This window comes from Boleophthalmus pectinirostris, unplaced genomic scaffold (genome assembly GCF_026225935.1).
Source record: "Boleophthalmus pectinirostris isolate CB_2022bp ecotype Guang Dong unplaced genomic scaffold, ASM2622593v1 HiC_scaffold_13, whole genome shotgun sequence".
Taxonomy (NCBI): domain Eukaryota; kingdom Metazoa; phylum Chordata; class Actinopteri; order Gobiiformes; family Gobiidae; genus Boleophthalmus; species Boleophthalmus pectinirostris.
Genome location: NW_026571036.1, coordinates 20,612,759 through 20,637,388, shown reverse-complemented (window position 1 = coordinate 20,637,388; position 24,630 = coordinate 20,612,759). Strand labels below are relative to the sequence as shown.

At 36.7% G+C, this 24,630-nt stretch overlaps 2 protein-coding genes across 7 annotated transcripts; both read right to left on the bottom strand.

Moving 5' to 3' along the window:
- Positions 1-11: 11 nt before the first annotated feature.
- Positions 12-3,069, bottom strand: LOC110154440 (uncharacterized). Of its 5 annotated transcripts, none has more exons than XM_020918445.2 (9): positions 2,930-3,069; positions 2,755-2,854; positions 2,544-2,665; positions 2,412-2,472; positions 1,721-1,885; positions 1,553-1,651; positions 1,422-1,487; positions 1,146-1,349; positions 12-523 (listed from the first exon to the last, which is right to left on the bottom strand). In XM_020918445.2, the coding sequence occupies exons 2-9, from the start codon at positions 2,810-2,812 to the stop codon at positions 303-305; spliced, it is 996 nt and encodes a 331-aa protein (XP_020774104.1). In that variant the 5' UTR covers positions 2,813-2,854; positions 2,930-3,069; the 3' UTR covers positions 12-302. The 5 variants fall into 5 exon arrangements, with proteins under 5 accessions (XP_020774104.1, XP_020774089.1, XP_055005296.1 ...); XM_020918430.2 differs by having other exon boundaries at positions 2,755-2,819; positions 2,888-3,052; XM_055149321.1 differs by having other exon boundaries at positions 1,553-1,630; positions 2,755-3,054.
- A 314-nt stretch (positions 3,070-3,383) lies between these two features.
- LOC110155057 (uncharacterized) lies at positions 3,384-5,835 on the bottom strand. 2 transcript variants are annotated; one of them, XM_020919116.2, is made up of 8 exons: positions 5,779-5,835; positions 5,645-5,714; positions 5,437-5,573; positions 5,187-5,244; positions 4,972-5,058; positions 4,840-4,908; positions 4,556-4,765; positions 3,384-4,140 (listed from the first exon to the last, which is right to left on the bottom strand). In XM_020919116.2, the coding sequence occupies exons 2-8, from the start codon at positions 5,703-5,705 to the stop codon at positions 3,926-3,928; spliced, it is 837 nt and encodes a 278-aa protein (XP_020774775.2). In that variant the 5' UTR covers positions 5,706-5,714; positions 5,779-5,835; the 3' UTR covers positions 3,384-3,925. The 2 variants fall into 2 exon arrangements, with proteins under 2 accessions (XP_020774775.2, XP_020774783.2); XM_020919124.2 differs by lacking the exon at positions 4,972-5,058.
- Positions 5,836-24,630: the final 18,795 nt, after the last annotated feature.

Below are 24,630 nucleotides of genomic sequence, written 5' to 3'. Positions count from 1 at the left end.
TAAAGAATGTCTTGGAGATTTGTTATTATTTTTCCTTTATTTACAACGCAGCAAGATAACAGTAGATGATCTGATACAAAAGGACAGAATAGCAGGCTGCAGTCAAATGCTTTTGATTATAAAGCTGATGATTGTTCATAGAAAGCACATTGATTTTCAGTAAGTCATAAATGTAGAGAAATGCTCTTCTAACATGACTGTATCCAAAGTATGCATGCACGTTAAGAAAAAAGATAATTACAAGCTGAAACCAACATCGCAAGGCCATTCATATCTGCATGGAATATTTTATGATGGAGACACTAAAAAGTATTTGCAGTCTTTGTAATGAATGACCGCAGTTTAACTTTAATTTTGTCTATGGCCTCAACATTTTGTGGGCATGGCAGTAAACCAGGTACAGTCTCATGAAAGAAAACACTGACTATCAGCACTACATTGTCATGAAGCACATGTACTGCTGAAGTATGGTTGTGTCCAGTATGGCTGTGGTGCATCATCACAAGAATGACTGGTTTGTTATCTGAAAACATGAAAAAAATACCTTGAATCAGACATTATTGGTGGGTTATGTGATGCGAAGTGGTCTGCTGCTATATCAAACTATTAAACATATGAAATATAATTTTCCTTTTTCTTATTAAATATATTTTCAGGAGTATACCTTTTGGTCTTTCACTTGATTTGTTCACCATATGTATGAATCAAAACTATGGAGTTCATTATCTGACAAAGTAAAACATCAACAAATTTCTGGGATGGTATGTATTTAATTGTTTCATTACTTCATTGTAAATAGAAAGGTGTCACTCAAGATGAAGAAAGCACTTCAACTTCTCTATCTCCTGGTGGTTTGGTTTGTCAGTAACATGATTTGTTTCCTGTTTTCAGAGATTTTTTTTTGTATGTCTGGCAACAGTCCTCATTCGAAACCCATTTAATACAAATGTGGGGCAGCTGGAATTAATATGTTTAAATGCAGATTTTTATTGTAATGCAGTTCTTAGTTCCTTAGTCAGTAAGTTGTGTAAAGTAAATGATCAGGTTCAACATTTGTACATGTGCCTTTTGGACATATCAACAGAATGTAATCAATTATAATCAATCTTGGAGTATGGCATCATCAATATATGAAAGACTTGTACCTTGAATGGGCTGCAGGGCTGTCTCTACATCTGTCCCCACCCGAGAGACAACTGGGCAGAAGACTATGGTGATCTGGCTGTCCTCATTGCGTATGGCTTCTTGGAGATGCAGACTTTGTGGGTAAGTACCTTTTATCTTTTCCAATACGTCCAAGTGTCTGTTCAGGGTGTTACCACTGACACTCACTCTGTATCTGAGAGTGGCTAAAAGACAAGAAAAGGGCATCAGAGTCTGGCCCATAATTTACTCACTGGAGCTTTAGAAATTAAGTACACCTTGTAGTTTTGGTTTTGTAGCTTGTGGCATGAAATTACATTGACACTGATTAGGCATGGATGGAGCTGCAATAGAAAGAGAAACCACATTCATCACGAGTTCACTTCTTTTTCTGTTAAGAAAAGCTTACCTTGTTCTTTTTGTAAATGCAAGTTATGCTCAAAGTGATTGGTGTTAACACTGGAAGGCGCAGCAGGAACGTGCTTTACTGAAGCCAGTAAAGTTTGGTCTGTCAAGTTTTTCAAATTGAAAGTATTTTCATTTTTTGCATCTGCTTGAAACTTTCTTTTATACCAACCTTTATTGGGTTCAGTGTCCTCTCTTTGACTGTGCCCTCTTTGACTGAATTTTTCCAATAGATCAATATGGGCATCAAGAAACTCCTGAACATGAGTTACTTCACTTTTTAACGCTTTAAGCATCTGTAGATAGTCATGAAGCGCCCCGCTGCTGGTGAAAGCATCTGTAAGGCAAAATATTAAAGGTCCTATATTATGCAAAACTGACTTGTGATCTTTAAGCCTTGTCTCATCAAAACATATCTGGAGTTGTGTTTTGTTTCTTTCACACATGTTTGAGTAATCCTGGATTATTAGACTGTTTGCATTCCCCAACATCAAAATGCTCTGTTCCACCTTGTGATCATGTCATGAAGAGGTAGTTTGCAAGTTAACAGCTACCTTTTATCTTTTGTTCAATAGAGATTGGCAATTCCAGGATTGAAATAATCCAAATACTTCAAGTGAAGGTCTATGGAGTTTAAAAACACAGTGGAGCACTTCCTGTATTACCACATAACACAGTCTTGAGAGAAGAGCCTCATTATGAAGGATTTGTGTGTTAGACATGTGTGAATGAAACAAAACACAACTCCCGGTATTTTTGTGATGAGCGAACAACATTATAACATAGATCGAGATAGAGAATAGCGTAAGTACTGGATGACAAATAACTTAATTATGTAGGAAGTACAATATTGAACAAAGTACCTATCTGGAAATCATCTGGAATAAAACCCTTGAGTTCATTTAGAACAGCCTGGACTGGACGCTGGAAAACAAATGACAATATAGTAAATTATATGTTGTTTAAACGTTATAATTACGGGCATGTTTCCTAACCTTTTTGTGTATAGTTTCATAGATTTTCTTCCTTATTCTGAAATTTGAAATCCCAGGGAGGAGTTCTTGCAGGTCGTTTTGTGTGAGTGACCGAATGTCTTGGTCAGAGCGACAATCCGCTTCTGTAATAGCCAAAATGTCCACAGAGCATTCCCATTAGTCTGTTTTACTTGGTTTTCTGCTTTATCAAATATTAAAGGTTAGAACGTACTCTCCAACTGCCAGGCTGCTTCCCTGCTGATCGCTCTGATGTCTTCCAGTAATGTCATGGTTTTACTGTAAATGAAATAAAATAGCTACACTCTTCGTTGCTGCGTGAAAAACAAGATAGAATATGATCTCACCTTTGAAAGAAAAAAAAAATGTATTGAAAGACGAATTTATACCGTGTTTCCTGAGCGTGCAGCTTTGCGTTTTCAATAAATGAAACTGAAAGTCCAAACCGGCTAAAACAATATGCTCCTGATTGGTAGTTTATTTGAGTGACAGACACTTGTCCCGCCCCCTTTTAAGAGGAAACGCAGTTCTGAAAACAAACAAAAACAAAACAAACACACAACAAAAAAAAAAAACAAAACAAAAAAAAAAAAAAAACAGCCTTTTCTTGTTTGTTCATCTAATTTGGATCACATGAAAGTAAATCATCATTTATCATCATTTACAAACCTGTCAAAAACAATTGGCTCATAGAGTTCAGCACATATGATATTATGGCCCTGATCTGTAGCAGACTGTAAAAAATAGTGCATATTTAAATAATATAAAAAAAAGGGTCTTTTCCCTCACCTAACTGTAAAACTGTTTACTCTATGCTGTGAAAAAGGAAGATCTCAGAAATAATTCAGGAAAAGAAATGCATTCTTTTATTACACTGGAAAATTAAATTTTTTATACTGGTCAAACAATACAATAATAAGTTATTTTTGCTTTAAATCACCACACTCTTATGAATCCTCCTTTTAATTTATATTATGTATTTACCATTAGTACAACAACATGAAGCAGTTAATCTGCCACTCTGCTGCTTCACTTAATTTCATTGCTGCATTTAAATGTACACTATGTAACTTTTCTTGTAAAGAGCGAAGAGCAAAAAGCAATATTATGTCTCTATTGACATAATATTTGCTTTGTCTGGAATGTTCTAAAGACAAGCAGGTAAATGTAGCCGGCCAAGTCACAGGTCAGATGATCTGTGTAGAGGAGTCAGACTGTACATTTACTAAACAGTAAAGATACCTGCAATAGAATAATGTATGTTAGCTACATTTAAGATCATACTGTGGAACATTCCAGGCAAAGCAAAAAATTCCAGGCAAAGCAAAAACATCTCCACGGTGACTGGGGGAATATGCTATTATTTGGTTAGTTCTTGTTCTTAGTTAGTTTGGGGAAATTCTTTTTGTGCTGTATTCAAATAACTTTGTTTTCATCTCAGTTATGGCGGCTTCATTCTGTGGGCAGTTCAGCAGACCATTGACAGTCTCGTGAAAGAAAACATTTACACCAAGATCATGAATGAATCTTGTTTTTGGGGCTGGGAGACTTGTTGGAGTATGCATGTGGTGCATCGCAACAACAATGAGGGGTTTCTCACCTAAAGAAATCGAAGAAAGATAAACAAATAAATGAAATGTGATTACTACTAATAATAACACATGGGTTGAAACAATTAGCTAAATTTAGCTTAAAGGTGCACTGTGTAACTGTTTGGTTGGTTATCCGTGACCTACTCTTTGCTCTCCCTGGAATGTTCCACAGTATGACATTAAACAACTCTACCTCACATTTATTCAATTACAGGTGGTTTTATACATGCATTTTGAATATGAGAGGGGTTGCCTCTCCACAGATCTAACCTGTAATTTGATTTGGTTGGGTCTCCAGATAGATAGAAAGGTTAAAAACTATACTGTGAAACATTCCAGACAAAGGAAAATATCGCCATGGAGAAAAGCATTTGACAGGCCCTCCAGCAGAAAAGTTACACAGTGCATCTTTAAAATTCTTACTTGAAATTTTACGCTGGGCTGCATCCAAATCTGTCCCCATGCGTGAGACCACTGGACAGAAGAGAAGGATGACCTGGCAGGACTCATCTGTGGCTTCATGCAGTTTCAGAAAAACATTGCATCTGGGAACTGGACCGTTTAACTTCTCTATGATGTCACGGTGTTTATCCAGTGTTTTACCACTGACCACCATCTTGTACCTGACAGTGGCTGAAATGCAAATGCAATGTTATCAAATAAGAATGAAAGTTGATACTTAATTTCAACTCATGCAGGATCACCACCTAATTGTGTCTTTGCAGTTGGGTTGGTATTAGTCTTTGTTTGTGCAGTTGTAGCAGAACCTGAAGATGCTGTGACAGAAGAGACATGAACAGGGGAATTTTATCTTTTGTTGTTTCATACAGATTTCTAACCTTGTCTTTGCAGGGATGGTGGCAACAAATGTGAAAGAAATGCGAAAGTGCCAGAATTGGAATTTTCTGAATTAGCAGAACTTGAACCTGGATAAGGAACATCACAGAATCTTACAGAAAATGCTATTAATACATCATCTCAAGAAATCAAATGTAATAATTAAAACTGTACATGTGGATATTGATTTACTGATTATGCTGTAACATGAGGGTACCTGAATTTGCAGTATTCGCATCTTCATTTGCTCTCACAGGAGGATTTTCTCTTTCTACCTTAATAAACCATGGGAACAAAAACAGAATTATAAAGCTACATGTGCCTGCAAAGTCAAATAGATTAAATACATTTGATTTGTAAATTTAGCATTGATAGAAAATACTACTAAAAAGTCAGGCTCAGACAATAGGCCTACATCACAAACACTGCATATGTATTACAATAAAGCAACATTTTGGTTTGTTTACCTTGTTATTTGGTTGTAAATTGCAAATATATTCATATATTTGCTTTCTCAATCTCAGATTATGTTTCCCAGGAAGTAGCTCCAGCAGGTCCTGTCTGTTGAGGGACTTTATGTCGGTGTCACTTATAAATCCTATACCTGATTTACACAAGTGGATGTTGTTAATCTCACTTCAGTTGTTTTATTATTTAGAAGAGCGTGGAACTTACTTTCCAGTTCTGATGCTGCATCTTCACTGATTTCCCTGATCTCCTCCAGGAGGTTTGTCATGATGGCCACCTGGTGAATAAAGTGTGAGCAGCTTCACTAACTTTTGAATGTTGTTCAATATATCTTTACTCACCACCTCAAAATCCTACGCGTACTTCCTTGTTTTCGAAGAAAATGAAAGTAAAAGACGCTTAGGCGCGGTGACGTGGACTCTCATATTCATTTATTTGAGTTGACACATTTAAATAAAAAATAAATTGATAAATTGTTTCCTATTTCATTTCAGTGTCAAACATGATCAAAATAAAAATATATAACCTTCCACAAAATATAGACACTTTTTTAACGTGTTCTTAATGTGTAGACGTTTACCATTAAGCTACCACCAGCAGAGGGCAGCCCTTTACAACTTTCTATGGCGCGTTTTAGTCATCTTCAAAATACAGTTGAAATGGCTATTGGTATTTTCCAAGCTGAGTCTGTGCCTTTTTTATTTATTTATTTATTTTATTATTTATTATTATTATTATTATTATTATTATTATTATTATTATTATTATTATTATTATTATTTCAGTCTCAGTTTTCTACAATTCTGCAATCAGCTACTGTTGCGTCAGGTAAGTGCTTACAGTCTTTCAGATTTGTCATGAATTACAGGTCAACTGTAAAATCTAAATCCATCTTATCAACTAATGTGAGAAAGAATAGTGTTTGTCAAGATAAGGGCAAAACTCTATTGCAGATTGTTTACAATGTTCAACAGCCATTTAAAGGTGCACTGTGCAACTTTTTTGGTGGAGGGTCACCAATCTCCTGATCCACACGGAGATGTTATTGCTATGCCTAGAATGTTCCACAGTATGGCATTAGACTGAAAGTATAACTATGGGCACAAGCAAGTGATTCAATCAGGTCAAGTTACACAGTAGAAAAGTTACATTGTGCACATTTAAGACCCCTGCTCCTCGTAAACACTTATTTAGAGACTGTCTTACTTTTTCATTGCTGCCACATGAATTGTATAAAAAGTGAGATTTACATAGAAAACCTGATATCATTCATTTTTAAGGTTAAGGTACACTTTATTGTCTCCATAGGAAAATTTGTCCTCTGCATTTGACCCATCCTTCAAGTACTGCACTGGTAGTTTAAATAGGCTGGGTCCTATATCTTGAAGAATACTCTGTTTAGATCAAAACCATTGACAGGTAAAGTGAGCTGCATGTCTGTTCATCTTGGCACGAGGTTGTTAGTGGGTGGCATCTTTTGGCTTCCAGAGAACATTTTGTCTTCAAAGTTGATCTGTAAGAAGAATGTTTGACTAGGGCCCTATTGTGAAGGCTTGTAGAGAGCAACGGAACAGAGCATCTCCAAAACAGCTCTTATGGGGTGTAGACACAACCTGTGACCATATCAGTATAGTCTAAATAAGAAGCAGAATTTAACTATAAAAAAGTGATCGATCTATGTTATGGTTGGGCTGAACAAACACTGCAATGAGATTTTTATTAACATGTTAATATCCAAGACAACGGACAAAAAAGACTGAAATATGACACACAATGTATTTGAGATTTGAGATTCTTTAATTACGTAAGTGTTGATTACTATTAGCTTAAACCCGCAGCTCTATGTTATGGTGTATTTGGTTGTTTTTCACCTGCCATAGACACTATAACAACACAATGCAGCATTGAATGGATTTTTCTCTTAAACCTTGGCTGTATTACGCTCCCACTCTTTTCAATGGTGAAGGGCACAAAATGGCTCCAGTCACGAGCAGCCATCCAATTGCCGTCCAGGTATTGGGAACCATGCCTCCTCCTCTTCATTCACTCTTGGCACACAGTGTATAGGTGAAGTGCTTTGCTTTCTCCATGTGAGTCTGTGTGCAGGGGGTTAGACAGCTTCTGGTGGCTTTGTCTAGTTGTCTTCATGTTTATTCTGCATAGAAGAAAGACAGGTTTGAGGGGCTGGCTGTGTAATCCAAAGTATCAGATATTTAAAGTGCACTGCAAGCTGTAATTATTATAGGATCATACAGAAAAGAAGTTACACTGTGTAGGGGAGTGTATTGTATTGTATTGTGTTGTATATTTTGCAGTGATATCACTCTGAGGGGACTGCATGTATGTCTATGGCAGAATGTTCAGAGATTAGCAAACATCACCTGATAAGTTTTTTTAGACTGCCTGAAAACTCAACTAAATTGTTTTAAACACATTTTCAAGAGCCTGTGATCAATACAAGCATGGTCCCGCTTAGGTGTTTGATTTTTAGCAAAAAAGATGAAACAAAAATAACTGAAAAATTGGTCGCTAATGAGCTAGGTAGCTTATTATTTGAGAGGGAGTTTTTTAACGGCATGAAATCAGCACACCCGTTGTGGTTTTCTGATAAATTATGATCAGATTGTATTAGTAAAGCTCAGATTAAAATGATTTGTGTAACAGAGAATCAGACAGGGCAGTACTTCTAGTTAGCTTCACCCACCCCCATGGGCCCAATAGGTTCAAAACTTTTTGGAGGACACCGCTTCATCTCTATGGCAGCGTCCCATTTCTGAACACTTGCTTTCTCAAGTTGACTGAGTGGAGAGAGCCCATTTGAAATAGCCTTTCCGCTTTTGCCCTCTTTTTCCTCTTTTGTTAATGAGAGCCTCAATAAGTGGGGTTTGCAACAAAGGAATTGAGGAGTCAAGGATTCAGTGAACAGACATGGGACGTGGCCTCAATAGTTTTCAGCAATACATTTTTGATTTGGACTTTTTGAGGCCCCTTCCAGCAGAGAATACATTTTAAATACCAACTTATATTTTATTTAACATTACAATATATAATCCCTGCATGTAGTCCAATACTTTCGTCCATATGACTATATGAGACTATAGGGCAGACCCACAGAGCATATCTTAAAGGACATTTGGCATTTTTACCCTACCAACATTATCATTTTATGTAGTCTTGATGAGATAAAAAAATATCAAATGAGAATTTTGTATTGGGTAAACCAGTAGAGCGCCCAGGTTTAGTTGAATGTAATATGATTTAGATTTTTTTTAACTTTTCTTTACAATGTGTATTAGCTGTTATATTCAAAGTTTAATAAAATATTGTCAAAATACAAATGATAATAGGAAGTATACACTAAAACTGTAGAAATTGTTGGCGATTTTACGCCTTTAAACCACTAAAAGGTGTACAAAATCCCTTTTACTCTTCTTTCTACCAGTACTTTAATGGTTTCAGATGATAGTAATCAGGTATGGGATGGATGCAGAAGCCCTGTAGCTGAAGTTTGAAGTACATTTTGGCTTTTTGCCCAGGTTCAAGTCCATGCCAAGTCTGCACTGTCTACATCAGCAACTCTGAGCTCTGAGCCAACGGTGGGCCCTGCACATGTTTTCATTGATGCTCTTATAATGCAATCACATACACTGTTCAGATACTATCACCGGGTTTGGACCGGTAAACAGAGCCCAGGCCCGTCACGGTAACTGCTATATCAACTTCAATATATGATAGATGGAACAATAATTTTTAAGGGTCAATATTTATCGTGGGTACTGTTTCTTTGCACTACTGGGAAATCTTTGGTTATTTTTTGGCTATATTGTGAGATCAGAGCTGTACATGGTTGAATTAATATTTTCTATGATTTGTTACAGATGAAAACTAACTACTGCTGTTTATTTATTGTAGCACATTGTTTTTTAATGATATTGTAGATTTAGAATTTTTTGGGGGGTTTAAATTTGCTCTCAGATTATAGCAGGGGTGTCAAACTCATTTTGGTCTGGGGGCCGTATCCAACCTACTTTGATCCCAAAGGGGCCGGATCAGAAAACTCATGTCATATAAACCCCAAAAATAACAATAAGTTCAAATATTTGTGCAGAGAAACACAAATCTATTATAGAAATCTTTTTTAATTGATGAACTCTTTCTTATTATAATATTATAATATTATGAACAACCTGAAACTTTAAGAAAAATTCAATTTCAGCATTTAAAATATTTTAGTAGAAAATCACCCAAGGGCCACATTAAAGGTCTTGGAGGGCCGGATCTGGCCCCCGGGCCTTATGTTTGACACCTGTGGATTATAGTGTCAGATAGATACAGTGTCAGAAGGTATCGCACTTCAAAATTTGTTATCATGACAGGCTTAACAAAGGCCCAATTTGCTGTAATGCTGCTACTGTAACTTTATGATTTCATATGAGGTTGTGCTCAGACTTAACTGACAGGAATAATGCGTCTTGACAAGTTGAACAGGTGAAATCATTATAAGTGAAGTGAAAGCGACAGCATCAGTGCATATGTTTTCTTTCAAATCTTCACCTTTTCAACTGTTCTTGTCAAATGTAAGTACGTAGCCTAATTAAAATGAAATCTTAAGTTAAAATCAAAAGTGTAAGAATAAAGTGAATGCAAGCCACATGCTGAGGAATACATGCACACCCACATGTATTCCTTAGCATACATGTGGGTGCATGCAAGGAATGGGCAAAAAATCGATGAAATCAATTAACCAAATTTGTTTGTTAAAAAAAAAAAACCTAAATATGATCACTAAATACAATCTTTTCAGTTCTAACCATTTTCAGTTGGCAGAACATTCTAGTGGAGAGAGGGGAGAAATCAAAAAATGAAATTAAAAAAATAAGTTTTAGAGAAAAGATATATATATTTTCAGGCCCTAGTGTATATAGTCACACATCAAACATCCTGACATATATGTGATAATGCACACCAAAAATCTGACAATTATTTGATTTCTAGAGTAATCAGATTATTGAAATGTCAAATGATGTGGGCAATTTCTTCCTGGTTGTTCACATTTGTTTTTGACAAGGAAAATTATGCAAAAAGGCAACCTAATGTGGCAAAGACAAAAATGAAAGAGAAAATGTAGAACATTTAAAGAGTTTTTTTTTGTTTTTTTTTTTTTGAAAATTCACCGTACTTTGTCGTTCAAATAAGTTAAATCCGTTGATTATGTGGCATATGTCAGTAGGTGAGTTTGATCATATTTCTTTACATATTAAGGTAGATGAGTTTGTAGTAAATTTAAATTAGAAAATGTGAGGGAAAATAATAAAAAGTGTCCCAAAAATATTGGCAGAGCTTATTTGTCATCTGTTGCTCTGGATTCTAAACAATCTGTATTGAAAACAAAAACAAAAAACCATTCAAAATCATTTGAAATTGCTAATTTGCTTCTTTATTTACAATTTATTTATAGGACCTGTGTCGTGGATTTCAAAAGTAAATTTTAAAGCACTAATTAACAGTATTTCTGGACCTGGGCTCTTTCACACACACAGAACTGCCCCAGGAGCATGTTGTGCTGATGGTAAACGCACAAATACAACCAAAGATTCATGCTCTCTGTGTATTTTGATGGGGATAAGCTCGCGTAGCGTGTAAAAAAATAGGATGGATACTATTTTCTGAAATCTACGCGCGCAGGACATGCTGCTCCTTACTCATCTCTAATGCGTGCAGTGGAGCCACCCTCAGTCACTTTCCATGCATTCTAAAAGTTACTTGTCCAAAAGTTGCAGTTTTTATACACATGCAGTGGAGCCAGGCCCTTAACCTTGCAGCCAAGAGCACAATCTCACTAAACCAAGTATCCCGACTCCTGAGGAGGGTTAGGAAGGTGGTAACATTTTTGCCCTGAAGCACAACAGCTGCCTATGTCCCATAATAATGTGCTTAAAGTCAAGTCAGATTCAGTTTGTGCATGATTACATTACTAACTACAATTTTATAACTTTTTTAATGCTGTATCCAAAATTGTGGATAATTAAGCTAACATTGCATATGATGAAGTATATTTCTAGAGATTAAAGATTAAAAAGAAATGACAACAAGAACTGTACAGAACTGAAAATTGCGATCTTAAACCGCAATACGAACCGAACTGTGAATTTTTGAACCGTGCCACTCCTAATATTAACACAACAAAAAAAGAAATTGATATAATTATTGGGTTCTCTGATTATTCTAATCATCAAACTTTTTCTTATAATATACTAGTAGTTTTACAACAGACACCCATTTCACACACACACGCACACACACACACACACACACACACATTTTGTCATTTTGGTCTTAAAATGTTTGTAACACTCTCTACATGATCCTGGTGTTTTTATTTCACTATTTTATCCATAAATACATTCCTACACCTAATATGGAACTGACTACAGATTCACCCCTGTGACTGCTAGCTTCGTGAGCTTCATTTGACTGGAGCCAAATGCTATGGGTGACGTCACACTCCCTGAGCCCATTTTTATATAGTTTATGGATAATTTCAATTTATGTAAAAATAAGATTACTTTCTTGACTCTCTGTACTACTACTACTAAAAAAAAAAAAAAAAAAAAAAAAAAAAGATTGGGTTTGTAATTCAGAGTCTATTCAGATTCTAGTTGTTTAAAGCCTTGTTGGCAGCTGTGATGGCCTGATGCATTCCTTGGGAATGATCCTAAAACCTTGGCGTGACTTTCCTTTTCGTAACTTTCTCCTCTTGGCATTATCTTTCAAGTTCATCCAGGTTGGATCAGCTCAGCTCTTTCCAAAATCCAACGCCTTGTGCCACATCACCACATCCTCACAGTTTTCCTGTACTTAATTCCCTGTGTCATTGTATGTTGCCCTAATCCACGTCTGCAGAGTCGGAGCCTTTCAGTCATTATTGTTCAGTATATTCCAGCGCTGGTTTTTGTCGTGGTAAAAATCCGCTCAGTTTGAGTCCAGACAGCAGCTGCATGTGTGCCAGTGTAGAGCCGCTGATAATGTGATGATGCTGAAGCCTGCCTCCCTCCACAACACCACTGGGACTTGTAACCAAATGCATATGAGAAAATAACATGTGTTTGATCTCCACACGGCTCTAATCTACTGTATTCTACAAGTCTAATTTCAATGGAAGGATTATGGGGAAGGCTGTGTGTATGTAATGCAGTCTTATGGATGCAGGAATCATAATTGTATTCATTGTATAGAGGCATTGTAACTTTACCATTCATTCGACATCTAATACTACATTGTATACATATTTTAAAAGTTTTTTAAAAGAGGTATTTGATCTGAAGGTCAGTGGTTTGAATCCTGATTCTAGCATTAGTTGAGTTGAGTGGTCTGACCCATTGGTAGTTTGAGTCCATCTCCTTCTGGTGCACTGTTGATGTGTCCTTGGGCAAAATAGATGTTAAAATAATTGAATAAATTTGACAGTTCATCAGACTGTTAATTGGGTCCTTGTTGGAGAAATAGATTTAAGATTAAAGGTTGCATTGGATTAAGTTGGACTCATCCTCCTTTTAGCTTGGCCTGGCTCCTTGGTTCCTGTCTTATTCTTCATCGATCATTACTTATTATGCAACATTAGATGGGTGTGATTGACAGGTGCATTAGCCAATCAGGGACACACATGTTCCACCCATGTCGGAAAAAATAAAGGAAAAAAATATCACTAGGGACTAAAAAATATGCCAGATTTCTGAAGAATCAATGAACAAAGCACTAAACTCTTCTGAAATCTAAGGTGAGATAATTTTTTCTGTTTGTAAATGATGGTGACCAGTGGGCTCCTTCTTTTCACATGCATTACTGAAACAAACAAATCTGATTGCATGATCAAATTGGGTCTGGCTTGGTCCTGGAAATAAAAACTACAGAGACATTATTCTGGATTAGCCAGGCAACAGTGAGACCACAATAGGCAGTAAATTATAGCAATTAGTTCATAGTCCTGGTGTATTTAACCACTTAATCTCCCATTCATTAATTTAGAGAACTTGATTTGTATTTTCTAACTAATTTACTAACTATTTAATATGCATTTGATGATGAAGGGAATCCAAACAAAACCCATACATAGACCAGGAGGACAAGTCACTCCACTCTGGACACACTGACACTGTATCTCCGAAAAGTTTAAATATGTATTCTTCTCTCATATCCTCACAGCGCACTGTTTATTTACCACAAACTTGTAAATAACAAATTGACAATTGCTTCAATTTATTCTGAACTGCAATCAGAGTCAGCAGACCTCCTCATCCTGTTTAAATTATATTGTTTGGAGATAGAAGGATTACCGCCTGAATCCCCAACAGCGCACTTCCCTATATCCACCACAGTAATAGACAAACTGCTAAAGAGCCTTGGCAAATGGCGTAACAGGTGTGCTTATTATGTATGTCACTTTCATTGATGCAAACAATGGTGCCAGTCTTTTTGGCAGCACCTCCGCTCCGATACAAAGAGAAAAAGACAAATGTTTAGCCCGCTGTTCCTTCTGGGAGGCACTGAGTTGTATGACAGAAGAACAAAAAGAGCACCACCACAACACAAAATGGAAAAAGCCACTGAACCGGGGACAGATTTGTAAGACGCACTCCTCTCCTGTGACAGCCCGTAGTTGAGACTTGTGTATGTAAGGAAACTTTTGTATTGTTGTAAGTTGACAAAAACATAATTGAAATGGAAAGATAGGTGGTTAGTTGTTTGGGAAGGAAAAAAAATAAGCTCTGTGCATCAATAGGTTTATTATAGGGTTGTGAGATCATGAAGGCAGTAGTGATACTTTGCCGCTGATGTCATCAACATTACCTGGGGGGTGAAGCTAACTGTAAGCACTATTCTGTCTGAAGATCTGTTACCCAAGTTAGACTTAATCTGAGCTTTATTTTAGCACAATCTGATCAGAAAGAGCTGATCTGGATGGAATTATATAAACTCAGTCCAATCCAATGATGTATTTAAGTATGAGTAGTTCTCAAATTAACTTTTTAAATGTAACTCATTTATAATTTCACGTTAAACAAAACTTATAAATTGCAGGATATATGTTCACATAATTTAAAGATTGTATATAGTTAACAGCTACGTTTTATCTTTAGTTCAGTAGAGATTGGCAATTCCAGAGCAGAAATCATCGAAATGATTCAAGTGAAGGTGTACAGAATTTAAAAACACAGTGGAGCACTTCCTGTATTAATGCATTACAAGAGTGTAGTCTAAATATTTTTGATGAGGAAAGAGCATTGTAACATATTTCAGAAAATAGCCAATTATGGGGTAAGAGTAAAAGAACACTAAATTTACTCGATGCACTTTAGAAAACATAACTGAGAACCACCTCTCACTTTTCTAAGAAAGAGGTGGTGTGTTTGAAGTTATTATTCTGCTACAGGAAGTGTTGGAGTGTGGCTGGACCTCACCTGTTACCCCTGTTACCATGGGTACAATGGATTTCTACCACTATCCACATACAATAGAGTAGGCTATAAGTAATTGAGCTTTGACCCCAAGTGCAGGATAAAAAATAAACTGTAGGTCTCAGTTGAGGTGTGAACATAAAATGAAATTCTCTAACCCTTCAGAGCGCTATCATAAAATGATTAGTGTGCATGTTGCTAATGAAACGACTGCACATTGTATCAGGTTTGTCAAGCTGCTGTGCACAGTTTTGTATCATGCTTTTGTATGTTTATGAAGAATTGGCATTCCGGAGCATGGATGATGTACGCTTGTGGGCTGAGAATTGGACAGGATCTTACAGCTAACCATAAGAACGGTTTGAACAGGCCCCGGGAGAGATCGCAAAAATACTTAGACATGTATGGATGACATCTAAAACCTCTTCAGGCATGTTTCTGATGAAAGACAATAAATTTTGCATAATACACCCTCTCTACAGGTCCCATTATGCAAAATTGACTCTTGTGAGCTTTAAGCCCTGTTACAATGCTTTTAGCTCATCTAAAACATACCTGGAATTATGTTTTGTTTCATTCACACGTGTTTGAGTAATCCTGCATTATTAGTCTGTCTACATCTCCAAAACTGAAAATGCTGTGAAAACCTTGTGATGGGCTTCCACCAGAAATGGGCAATTCCAGGGGTGAAGTCATCGAAGTGATTCTAGTAATGGTTTGTGGAGTTTAAAAACACAGTGGAGCACTTTTTGTTTTACCACATGACACATGGCATCACAAGGTGGAACAGAGTGTTTTTAGTTTGAGCAAAGAAGTTATCCTAAATATGCAGGGTTTGTAAGATAAACATGTGTGAATGAAACAAAACTCAACACCAGGTATGTATTTGATGAGGAAACATTATAACATAGATCAGAAAATGGTGTAATATGGACCCTTTAAATGATTATGATGAACTGATTAGGCTTCAAAATTGAATGTACCCAACCCTCTCTAATTCCATTCATTAGACCTACTACTCTAACACAAGTATTCATGCCCCTTTTTTTCTTCTTTGTTTTGTATAATTTGTTAATGATCACAAAATTAAATTGCTAATGGATTTTGGTTCATGTATCAAGAGGCACAAAACCTGCATCACTGAGGAATCTGAAGAAAAATCAACATGTTTCTGAGCCAGCTCATGTTCATAAATAATAAACACTTAAACCCAGAGTGGTGGAGGAAAGTGGCACTGGGACCTCCCTAGACAGTCAAAGTTTGCCCAGTTCTGCAACAACTTCAAATTACAAAATAAAACTGAACTTGATATTAAACCCCATATTCTGAGGACATCTAAACCTATAAAATATATATCTACATTACTTATACCTAGATATCTTTTGGCCTAAATTTAAATAGCATTACCAACCAAATTTGTCCGTGGATTTCAAAATGATGAAAAGTCAGGACTGTTGCCATAGCGATTGACAATGTAAAACAAAATACATCATTTGAAAAGTCCTCAAAATGTTGCATATAATAGGAAGCTGAAACTGATGAATAAGTTTATTTGAATCCAGAACCATCAACCTTTTTCATCATTTCATTTTTTGTGTGAGATATTATGTGGTTCAAATTGAATGAGAAAACTCCATTGTTTTGTTTGAAGTTGAATGTATTTTAAGGGCACTGCATGTGATTTTTACTGCCTAAAACACACAAATAACAGAACTAGTTGATTTTAAAATGTTTGCAGTACTTCAGAATTATTCCTTGCTTACTTTATGCATTCAGAACAGTGTAATTACTCATAGAGATTACTTTATAATGAGTTTTCAGCAATAAGAGCAAAGTTTTGCCATCTATCAAGTGAAGAACAACTAGCATGCTAACCTGCACTTCCTGCTTATCAGACAATAAAACACTAGATACGGACAGTACACAGTAGACCTGGCATAGCTAAGCTACAAGCCATCGACTCCAATTGACTTTACAGTGAGAAATTGTCTCTCCTCTGTCTGTAACTGCTGCTGAGATCTTAAAATGTTCATATTAGCCCGCTCTACATGATCCTGGGTTTTTTATTTCGCAAAGAGATTCCTATTCCCTATATGGAACTGGGCTCAAAATTTGCTCTATAACTGCTAGCAAGCTTCCTTTGACTGGAGTCAAACGCTATAGGTGACATCACACTCCCTTAGTCCACTTCTTTATACAGTCTGTGGTACTGGAGCAAGACAAACACAAACATGTGAAATGAAAAATACAGTGCTTACAGGGCCTTGAAGAAATCTATAAGAGTCTTTTACACGTGCAGGTGCAGACTCACACTATGCGGTTTCCTTATCAAGAATATCCAATATGAAAAGGTCAATTTTAGCAGATACCACACAGATCAAACCACTTGAAATTACATAGCCGATGAAGAGACAATGTCAAGTGGATTATCAAACCCCCCTTGTAGTTCTGCTCGCTTTCAAATGAATGCCAACGAGATAAGAACTGCAGTGGAACAAGGATTCAATGATGCAGGGCTTTCAGTCAAAGATCTCCCCTCTTAACATGCGCAATAATCATACAACAGCACGCAATATGTTCTATTACAAATCTATTTTTTGCACTCGCACACACACACACACACACACACACACACACACGCACACATGTTGAGCTCCTGTGCCTCTTGGGGACATTGGGGACTTCCATTCATTTTCTGGAGACTGATCCTAACCTTAACTATAGTCACTACTTTAGTTACTACTTCATCACTACTACACTACAGAGGTGTAATCAAGTTGTTGTTTTGCAAGTCTTAAGTAAGTCTCAAGTCTTTGACCTCAAGTCTGAGTGAAGTCCCAAGTCAAATACAGGCAAGTCCAAGATGTCTGCTTTGAGCTTCAAGTCATTTCAAGTCTTCAAACCAAAGAACCAAATATAGCTTAGATTTTTGCAGTTTATATGACTTTTAAGATAAATTGTAATAAAAAATCATGGTATATTTATATGAGTATTTATAGAGTATGTAAGTTGCAGAAATGTTCATTTTTCCTTATTAAATGTCTTGACAAGATCTTCATGTGAATCATTACAGTCAGAATATAAAGAATTCAGATTTAAAAGTGCTCCTCAAGTCTTTTCAATCACAGGCTTCAAGTCCGTGTCAAGTCTCAAGTCAATAACCTTCAAGTCCAAGTCAAGTCCCAAGTCTTAGTCCATTTTAGCAAGTCTCAAATCCTAAAAATACCGACTCAAGTCTGACTTGAGTCAAAATCATGACTTGCAAGTCCCCACCTCATTTTCTGATCTATGTTATGTTTTCTCATCAAAAACATGTCTGTAGTTGTGTTTTGTTTAATTAACACATGTTTTAATCCCACATATTGAGGGTGGATTCTTCTCTCAAACTGAAAACACTCCTTACCTTTACTGCTTCATGACATCACAAGGTGGAACAGAGAAACAAATCACAACACCAGGTATGTTATTGAGGAGGTAACAACATTATAACATGGCTTAAAATTCACTAAAGCCAGTTCTGTGTAATGTAGGACCTTTAAACCATATCTGAAATTTAAATCCTGCTGCTGATTTAATAATAATATATTTAAGTTATGAGGATCTGATTTTTGTCCTCATAAGAAAAGCAGACCCCCATGATATAAAAGCGTGTGCAGATTTAAGTCCCCACAATGTTATAAACGCCTACCCATAGACACGCACACAGACACACAAGCACACGCACATGTTGCCGGCCGTATTAGATCTTATTATGCGTCCATATATCAGAAGGTTGTGGTGTGAATTAATCTACAGTGATGGGCCATGCAAATATGACAGCTTTATTAGAAAACTAGATTGTGTGAATTTGTCTGAATTAATGTGACATTTTTTTGATGAAATAGCTCCTCCTCCCTCCACTGTTGTCGTATAGCAACAGTAAAAATACGTAGTTTACTCCCTGTCAATCTGGCTCTGTACTTATCCCTGCACTATGCGGCAATACTTCTAAATCATTGCAAAGTGCATTCAGACTGATTCAATTTGGAACGAATGGTTTTGGCTCGGACTCTATATGAGCCCAACAAAGAGAAATATAGTTTTTCATATTGACGTGGGAGATTTAAGGCTTCGCTAGTGGGTATAAATCAGTTATATGGACAATGCACTTAGCAGAATGATGACAGTGTTGCAAGGAAAGATAACAAATAATACTGTCCACTGCATTAAATCTGATTCAGAAAATATCATGATTTTATGTTTTGATCTTGCTAACACATACGTTGTTCCAGAAATGTTGCCTTTTATAAATTTGTTGTACATTGGCCATAATAATGATATATTGTAATTTCTGTGTTATACTCATGAAACACTCAAATAGGTCATAAAAATGGTTAAGCCAATTCCTGTTTGGACCAGTGCCTTTTGTTGTTGTGTCCTTTGGCAAGACCCTTCACTCCAGGCAGCTGTGGTAGGTACATAAGCAGCTTACGACAAACGAGAATGGAGTAAATAAATAATGTAATATAAAGCACTTTGAGTATGTTGAAAGGTAAAAATAAAGCATTAATATTATCGATATAGGAAAAGCTAAGTAATTTAGAAGTCCTATATTTCACCAAATTGACTCTTGTGAGCTTTAAGCAATGTTAATTCCTCAAAAGCATACGCTGGGTTGTGTTTTGTTTCATTTACACATGTTTGAGTAATCTTGCACAATCATGCCAACTACATCTCAAAAGCCCAAAATGCTCTGTTCAACCTTGTGATGTCATGAAGCAGTAGTTCTCAAGTTAACAGATCCTTTTACCTTTTGTTCATTAGAGACTGGCAATTATAGGACTGAAATTATCCAAATGATTCAAGTGGAGGAGTGTAAAAACATTCACTTCAAAATCTTCTAAAACTTTGCCACAAATCTGATACCAGACCCGGAGAGTGAAAAGATTTCAGAATGTATGGAAAATGGTGGAATGACTTTGCTGATGTGGCCTGAGAGAGAGAGAGAACGAGAGAGAGGGGAGGGGCGTGGAGACGAGGGGACACGGCGATAACCAGCTTGCCGCAGGGAGAGCAAAGAGCTAAGTGGCAGGTAACGGCAGAATGCAGATCAGACCCAGGATGGCAGGAGCACTACTTTTGTATTCTGTTCACCTGTCCCACTGGAGCCAGGGCCATGGGGCGCTGTGCTCCTGTATTTGTTCTAGAGGCCGGAACAGAACCACGACCAGGATTTATCCCAAAGAAGAGAGGGGTCATTCAGGGAGCGAGAACATTAGCCTGAGCCACACTGGTGAAAATGGGTTTTTAATGCTTTAAGAAGATTTACTTTGGGTTACAATTACATTAGTCAGACATAATGCTTTTAAGGTACTTTTCTCAAAATGTTTAAAGTTTTTGGGTGGAATACAGTGTCACATTCAACAACAACAAAGTCAGTTAAAGGTGGACTACGAAACTTTTCTGCTAAGGGATCTGACACCAAGAGAGTGTGATGTCTCCCATAGCCTCTAGAGCAAGTTAATATGAACATTTTAAGACCAAAATGATATGGCTCACTGCAGCAGTTACAGAGGGTGACAGTTTTTCAATATAAAGTCAATTGGAGCCAGAGTTGATGGAGCGCACCCATGCTCATTTCCTAATTGTAACACAGCAGCTTGCAGGTTAGCTATGTCCATTTATATATACAGTCTATGTCTGACACCTGTTTGTTTCCATAGAGATGTTATTGTGTTGCCAAGAATGTTCAGATATTATAAGCATCTAAAATTTATTAACTTAAAGGTCTTTCAGTTGTTCAAAGAAGCTTGAAAGCATGCACTGATACTGTGAGTGGGGTCACCTTTCTGCAGATCTGACCTGTAACTTGGCCTAGTGGCATTCCCTACTTGTTTCCATGGAGAAACATGAGTTAAATACTGTATTGTAAAACATGGAGATGAGCAGGTGGCAGATTTTCCACCAGAAATGAAAAAGAAAATGTGTCTTTAAGAAATGAATTAATGGTTGTTGTTGAACTAGTAATATTCAGTTGATAAACTTTAATTTACACCCAAACTGCAGGACTTTAAATTACTTAATAAATAATGTTTTCAAAGGAGTTTACTCCTTGTGAAAAAAAATCCTATTCCAACAAATTGAGGTACAACAACAATGTTTGACAAATGGTACATTCACAGAGGTGCTGTACAGAGGAATTTACATACACACATTCATTTTAGGAAGACATGCAGACTCTACTCTACAGCTCTCAAATCTCTCTCACTACCTCTTTGCTCTGCTGTTCCCTCTGATCAGTTGTCCATCCAGGTGCCTTCATTGTTAATTATACGTTTGTAGCATCTTGCCCTTTGGAAAATCTAACTTGAATCTGCAGGGACCAGGCCAATTTACAGCAGTATTGGATTGGCTGTCCGGACAACCACCGCCTTTCACTCAACTGATGTAGGTGACAATCCTGCCAAAATGTTGCCACCAGCTGTCCTGTAGATTGCTTGTTACAGAATCTATACTTTCAGTTCGAAAAACTCAAAACTAGGGTACATTACTTTATTGTTGTGAATGGCTGCATCTAGTTATTTCTCTCATACAATTTTGTAAAGGCAGCACATTGTGACAAAATCAGACCAATTCATACTGTGTGCTGTGCGAACCTATACTAGTTACCATGGTTTCAATGGTAATTGCTTTTTTAAATCTTTTCCCGAACTATATAATGGGTTGAAAATCATCTTTCAAATGAATACTATCTTTATCTCACTGTTTCCACATATTTGGGCTGAATTCTTTTCTCAAACGGAAAAGACTCTGTTTCCCCTTGTGATGTCATGTGGTAATACATGAAGTGCTCCACTATGTTTTGAACTTTCACTCTAATCATCTGGATAATTTATAGCATGGAATTGACCATCTCTACTGAACTAAAGGTAAAAGAAGCTTGACTTAACTTGACTTGAGATTTAATTTTGAGTGAATTTTGAGCTTTGAAGATGTAGACAGACCAATAAAGGATTACTCAAACATGTGAATGAAACAAAACACAAATCCAAGTATGTTTTTGATGAGGTGACAGCATTATAACAGCTCACAAGAGTTAATTTAGCATAATATAGGACCTTTAACCTTAGCGTAATACAGGACCTTTAAAGAAAGCCTGACTCAAATGGCAGAGTGCAGCGTGTGTGTTTAGATGTAAAGCCAGTGTGCAGAGAGGTTTGGGAGCAGAGCCAGGGCCCAGGAGGGATGGAGCTGCAGCCCAGTGAAGAAGACGAAAGCATGAAAGTCGAGTCCCACATCAGGAGAGAGGCTGCAGTATTGCCACACACTCAGTATCAGCTGGTCTACACTTTATTATCATCCTGTCACAGATGGAGACTACACTATAAGTTTTCCAGAGAATGTATGGTTGGGTTTACTCACACCTGCCTGTGACTAAAAAGCTCCACTTCTTTGTAGCATTCTAGTATTTGTCATGGCATTGAGAGAGTGGCTATGTTGAGGTCAGTAGCAGAATGAATATTTACTGTATTATATGTGAATGACAGCGATAAAAGGTGTTAATAATGTTATGAGACGGAGAGTAAAAGAAGATGTAACCTTTTCTTTGATACAGTGAGCTGAAATTTGGCAGCATTTGTCCAAGTCCCATCCACATGAAGATACATGAGTAGTAGTAGTAGTAGTAGTAGTAGCTTTACATGCTGAATGTTCCACAGTATAGCTTTTTTTTTTTTTTTATTTTTTTATCTTGTATTTATTCAGTTACAGATGTTCTTATTGATTGCCTCTCCACAGGTTTGACATGTAATTTGACCTCATGTCTCCCTGGAGATACAGTAGAGTAGCTGGTTTAAGAAGGTATATGGAATTTTATACATTCTAGACAAAGCAGCAGCATCTCCATGGAAGCAAACAGATGGCGAATGTCCCCACCTGAAAGTTAAATAGTTCACCTTTAAAGTTAGACAAGAGCAATAAGTAAAATGCTAAGTTAATATTGGCTACTGTAATACCAGTCCTATTACTGTAATACTATTCACAACATTTAGACTTGATTGTTTGAATGTATCTTCATTTGGATGGGATTTGGATGGAGGATCTATCAGAGCAGTGCCAAGGGACCCATAGATCTTGAGCCAAGATTCTAGCCAGAAGTATAGCTGGAGGAAAAGATGACTGTGTAAGTTTGTTGGGTTGAAGAGGAAACTACCAGAGAAAGTCCACCGAGACCTACCCAGACAAGGAGAACAAGCAAAAGTGTTTGTATCCTAGAGTGATCACCATCTCAAACTGCATGACTTCATATAGTTACTTTAACTGCTATTTCTTCTTGTCCATATGCTGTGTTTTACATAATCACACTTATTACACATCTGTTTTGTAGGCTTATACACTGGCACAGTGTTGTGTTAGACTTTATGTCTTTTGTTAAGTCCTTATAGTTATTTATTAGATTTAGACAGACAAACTTTATTGAGCTACAAGGGAAATTATGTGGACGCAGTAGATCACACATCACAATATAATACAATAAAAGACCAAAAATATTATAAAAAAAATAGTGATAATAATAAATTCATAGCATAACAAAATCAAAATAAGTAGCAAAGAGAGGTGCAGTAAAATAAGGCACAATTATACAATTATATACACTACCAGTCAGAAGTTTTATAACAGCCTAATTTTTCCTGTTATTTAAAACACAAGTCCAAGCTGTGCCAAAACTATCTCAGGAAAAAAGAATAAGATGGTGAGCTTGAAAACATGGAGTGTCCAGCACAGTCTCCAGACTTAAGCCCCATTGAGCTGGTTTGGGATGAACTGGACAGAAGAGTGAAAGCCAATCATTCTGCAAGTGCCACACATTAATGGTAACTTTTGCAACAGACTTGGGAAGAACTTTGTGAAGAATATTTGATTTCTGTTGTAAAAAGAATGCCACAAGTGTGTTCAGGTTTTGTACTTGACACTTTCATGAATCAAAAGTGTAGAATACATTTTGGTCAACAAAAAACAATAAAAAACTGGAAAAAGTGTGGTGTTCTAAAACTTTTGACCAGTAGTATATGTATAAGTTTTTAAAAAATCCACTTGATTTTGATTGTATGTTCTTATTCTCCAGCTGTTCTTAAAGTTTGCATTGCAACACTGTAAATTTCCCATTGTGGCTTATTCTATGTTAAATTGTCAAAAAAGAGGGACACATGATCGTACACGAAGAAACGAAATTGGAAAATATAAGGTAATATAACTGATTGCTTGAACTACAATTACACCATATAATTTTCTGTTTTTTTATCAGTCGTAACAGTGATTGGAATAGAATACTTGTACTTGTATGTAAACCCTTACTTTTAAAAGTCATGTAGCATCAACAAAAAGTGGGATATTCCCTATAAATAAGTGGTATGAGGGATAGAAGCCTGAATAGTTGTGCAGGAAAACCAAAAGAGTGACTGGTCAACTCTTACTTACATAAACCAGCAAGCAGATGGACAGAGTTTCAACAAGAATAATAAAAAGATGTATCTAGTATTGTATCTAAAATGAGTCAGAGCACAGGGACAGCTCATGTTAGATGTTTTTACACCCTCCCCCTCTCATGCTGTGAGTAAAACCTACCCACCTTCTCACGATGTCATTTATTGTGCAACCATATTGAAGACACAGCGTGATCTAAACTCATTGGCTGAAAAATCATCATAAAGTGTTACAATACCTCTTAGTAAACATCTCATAGTGATAGTATTAGTCGTG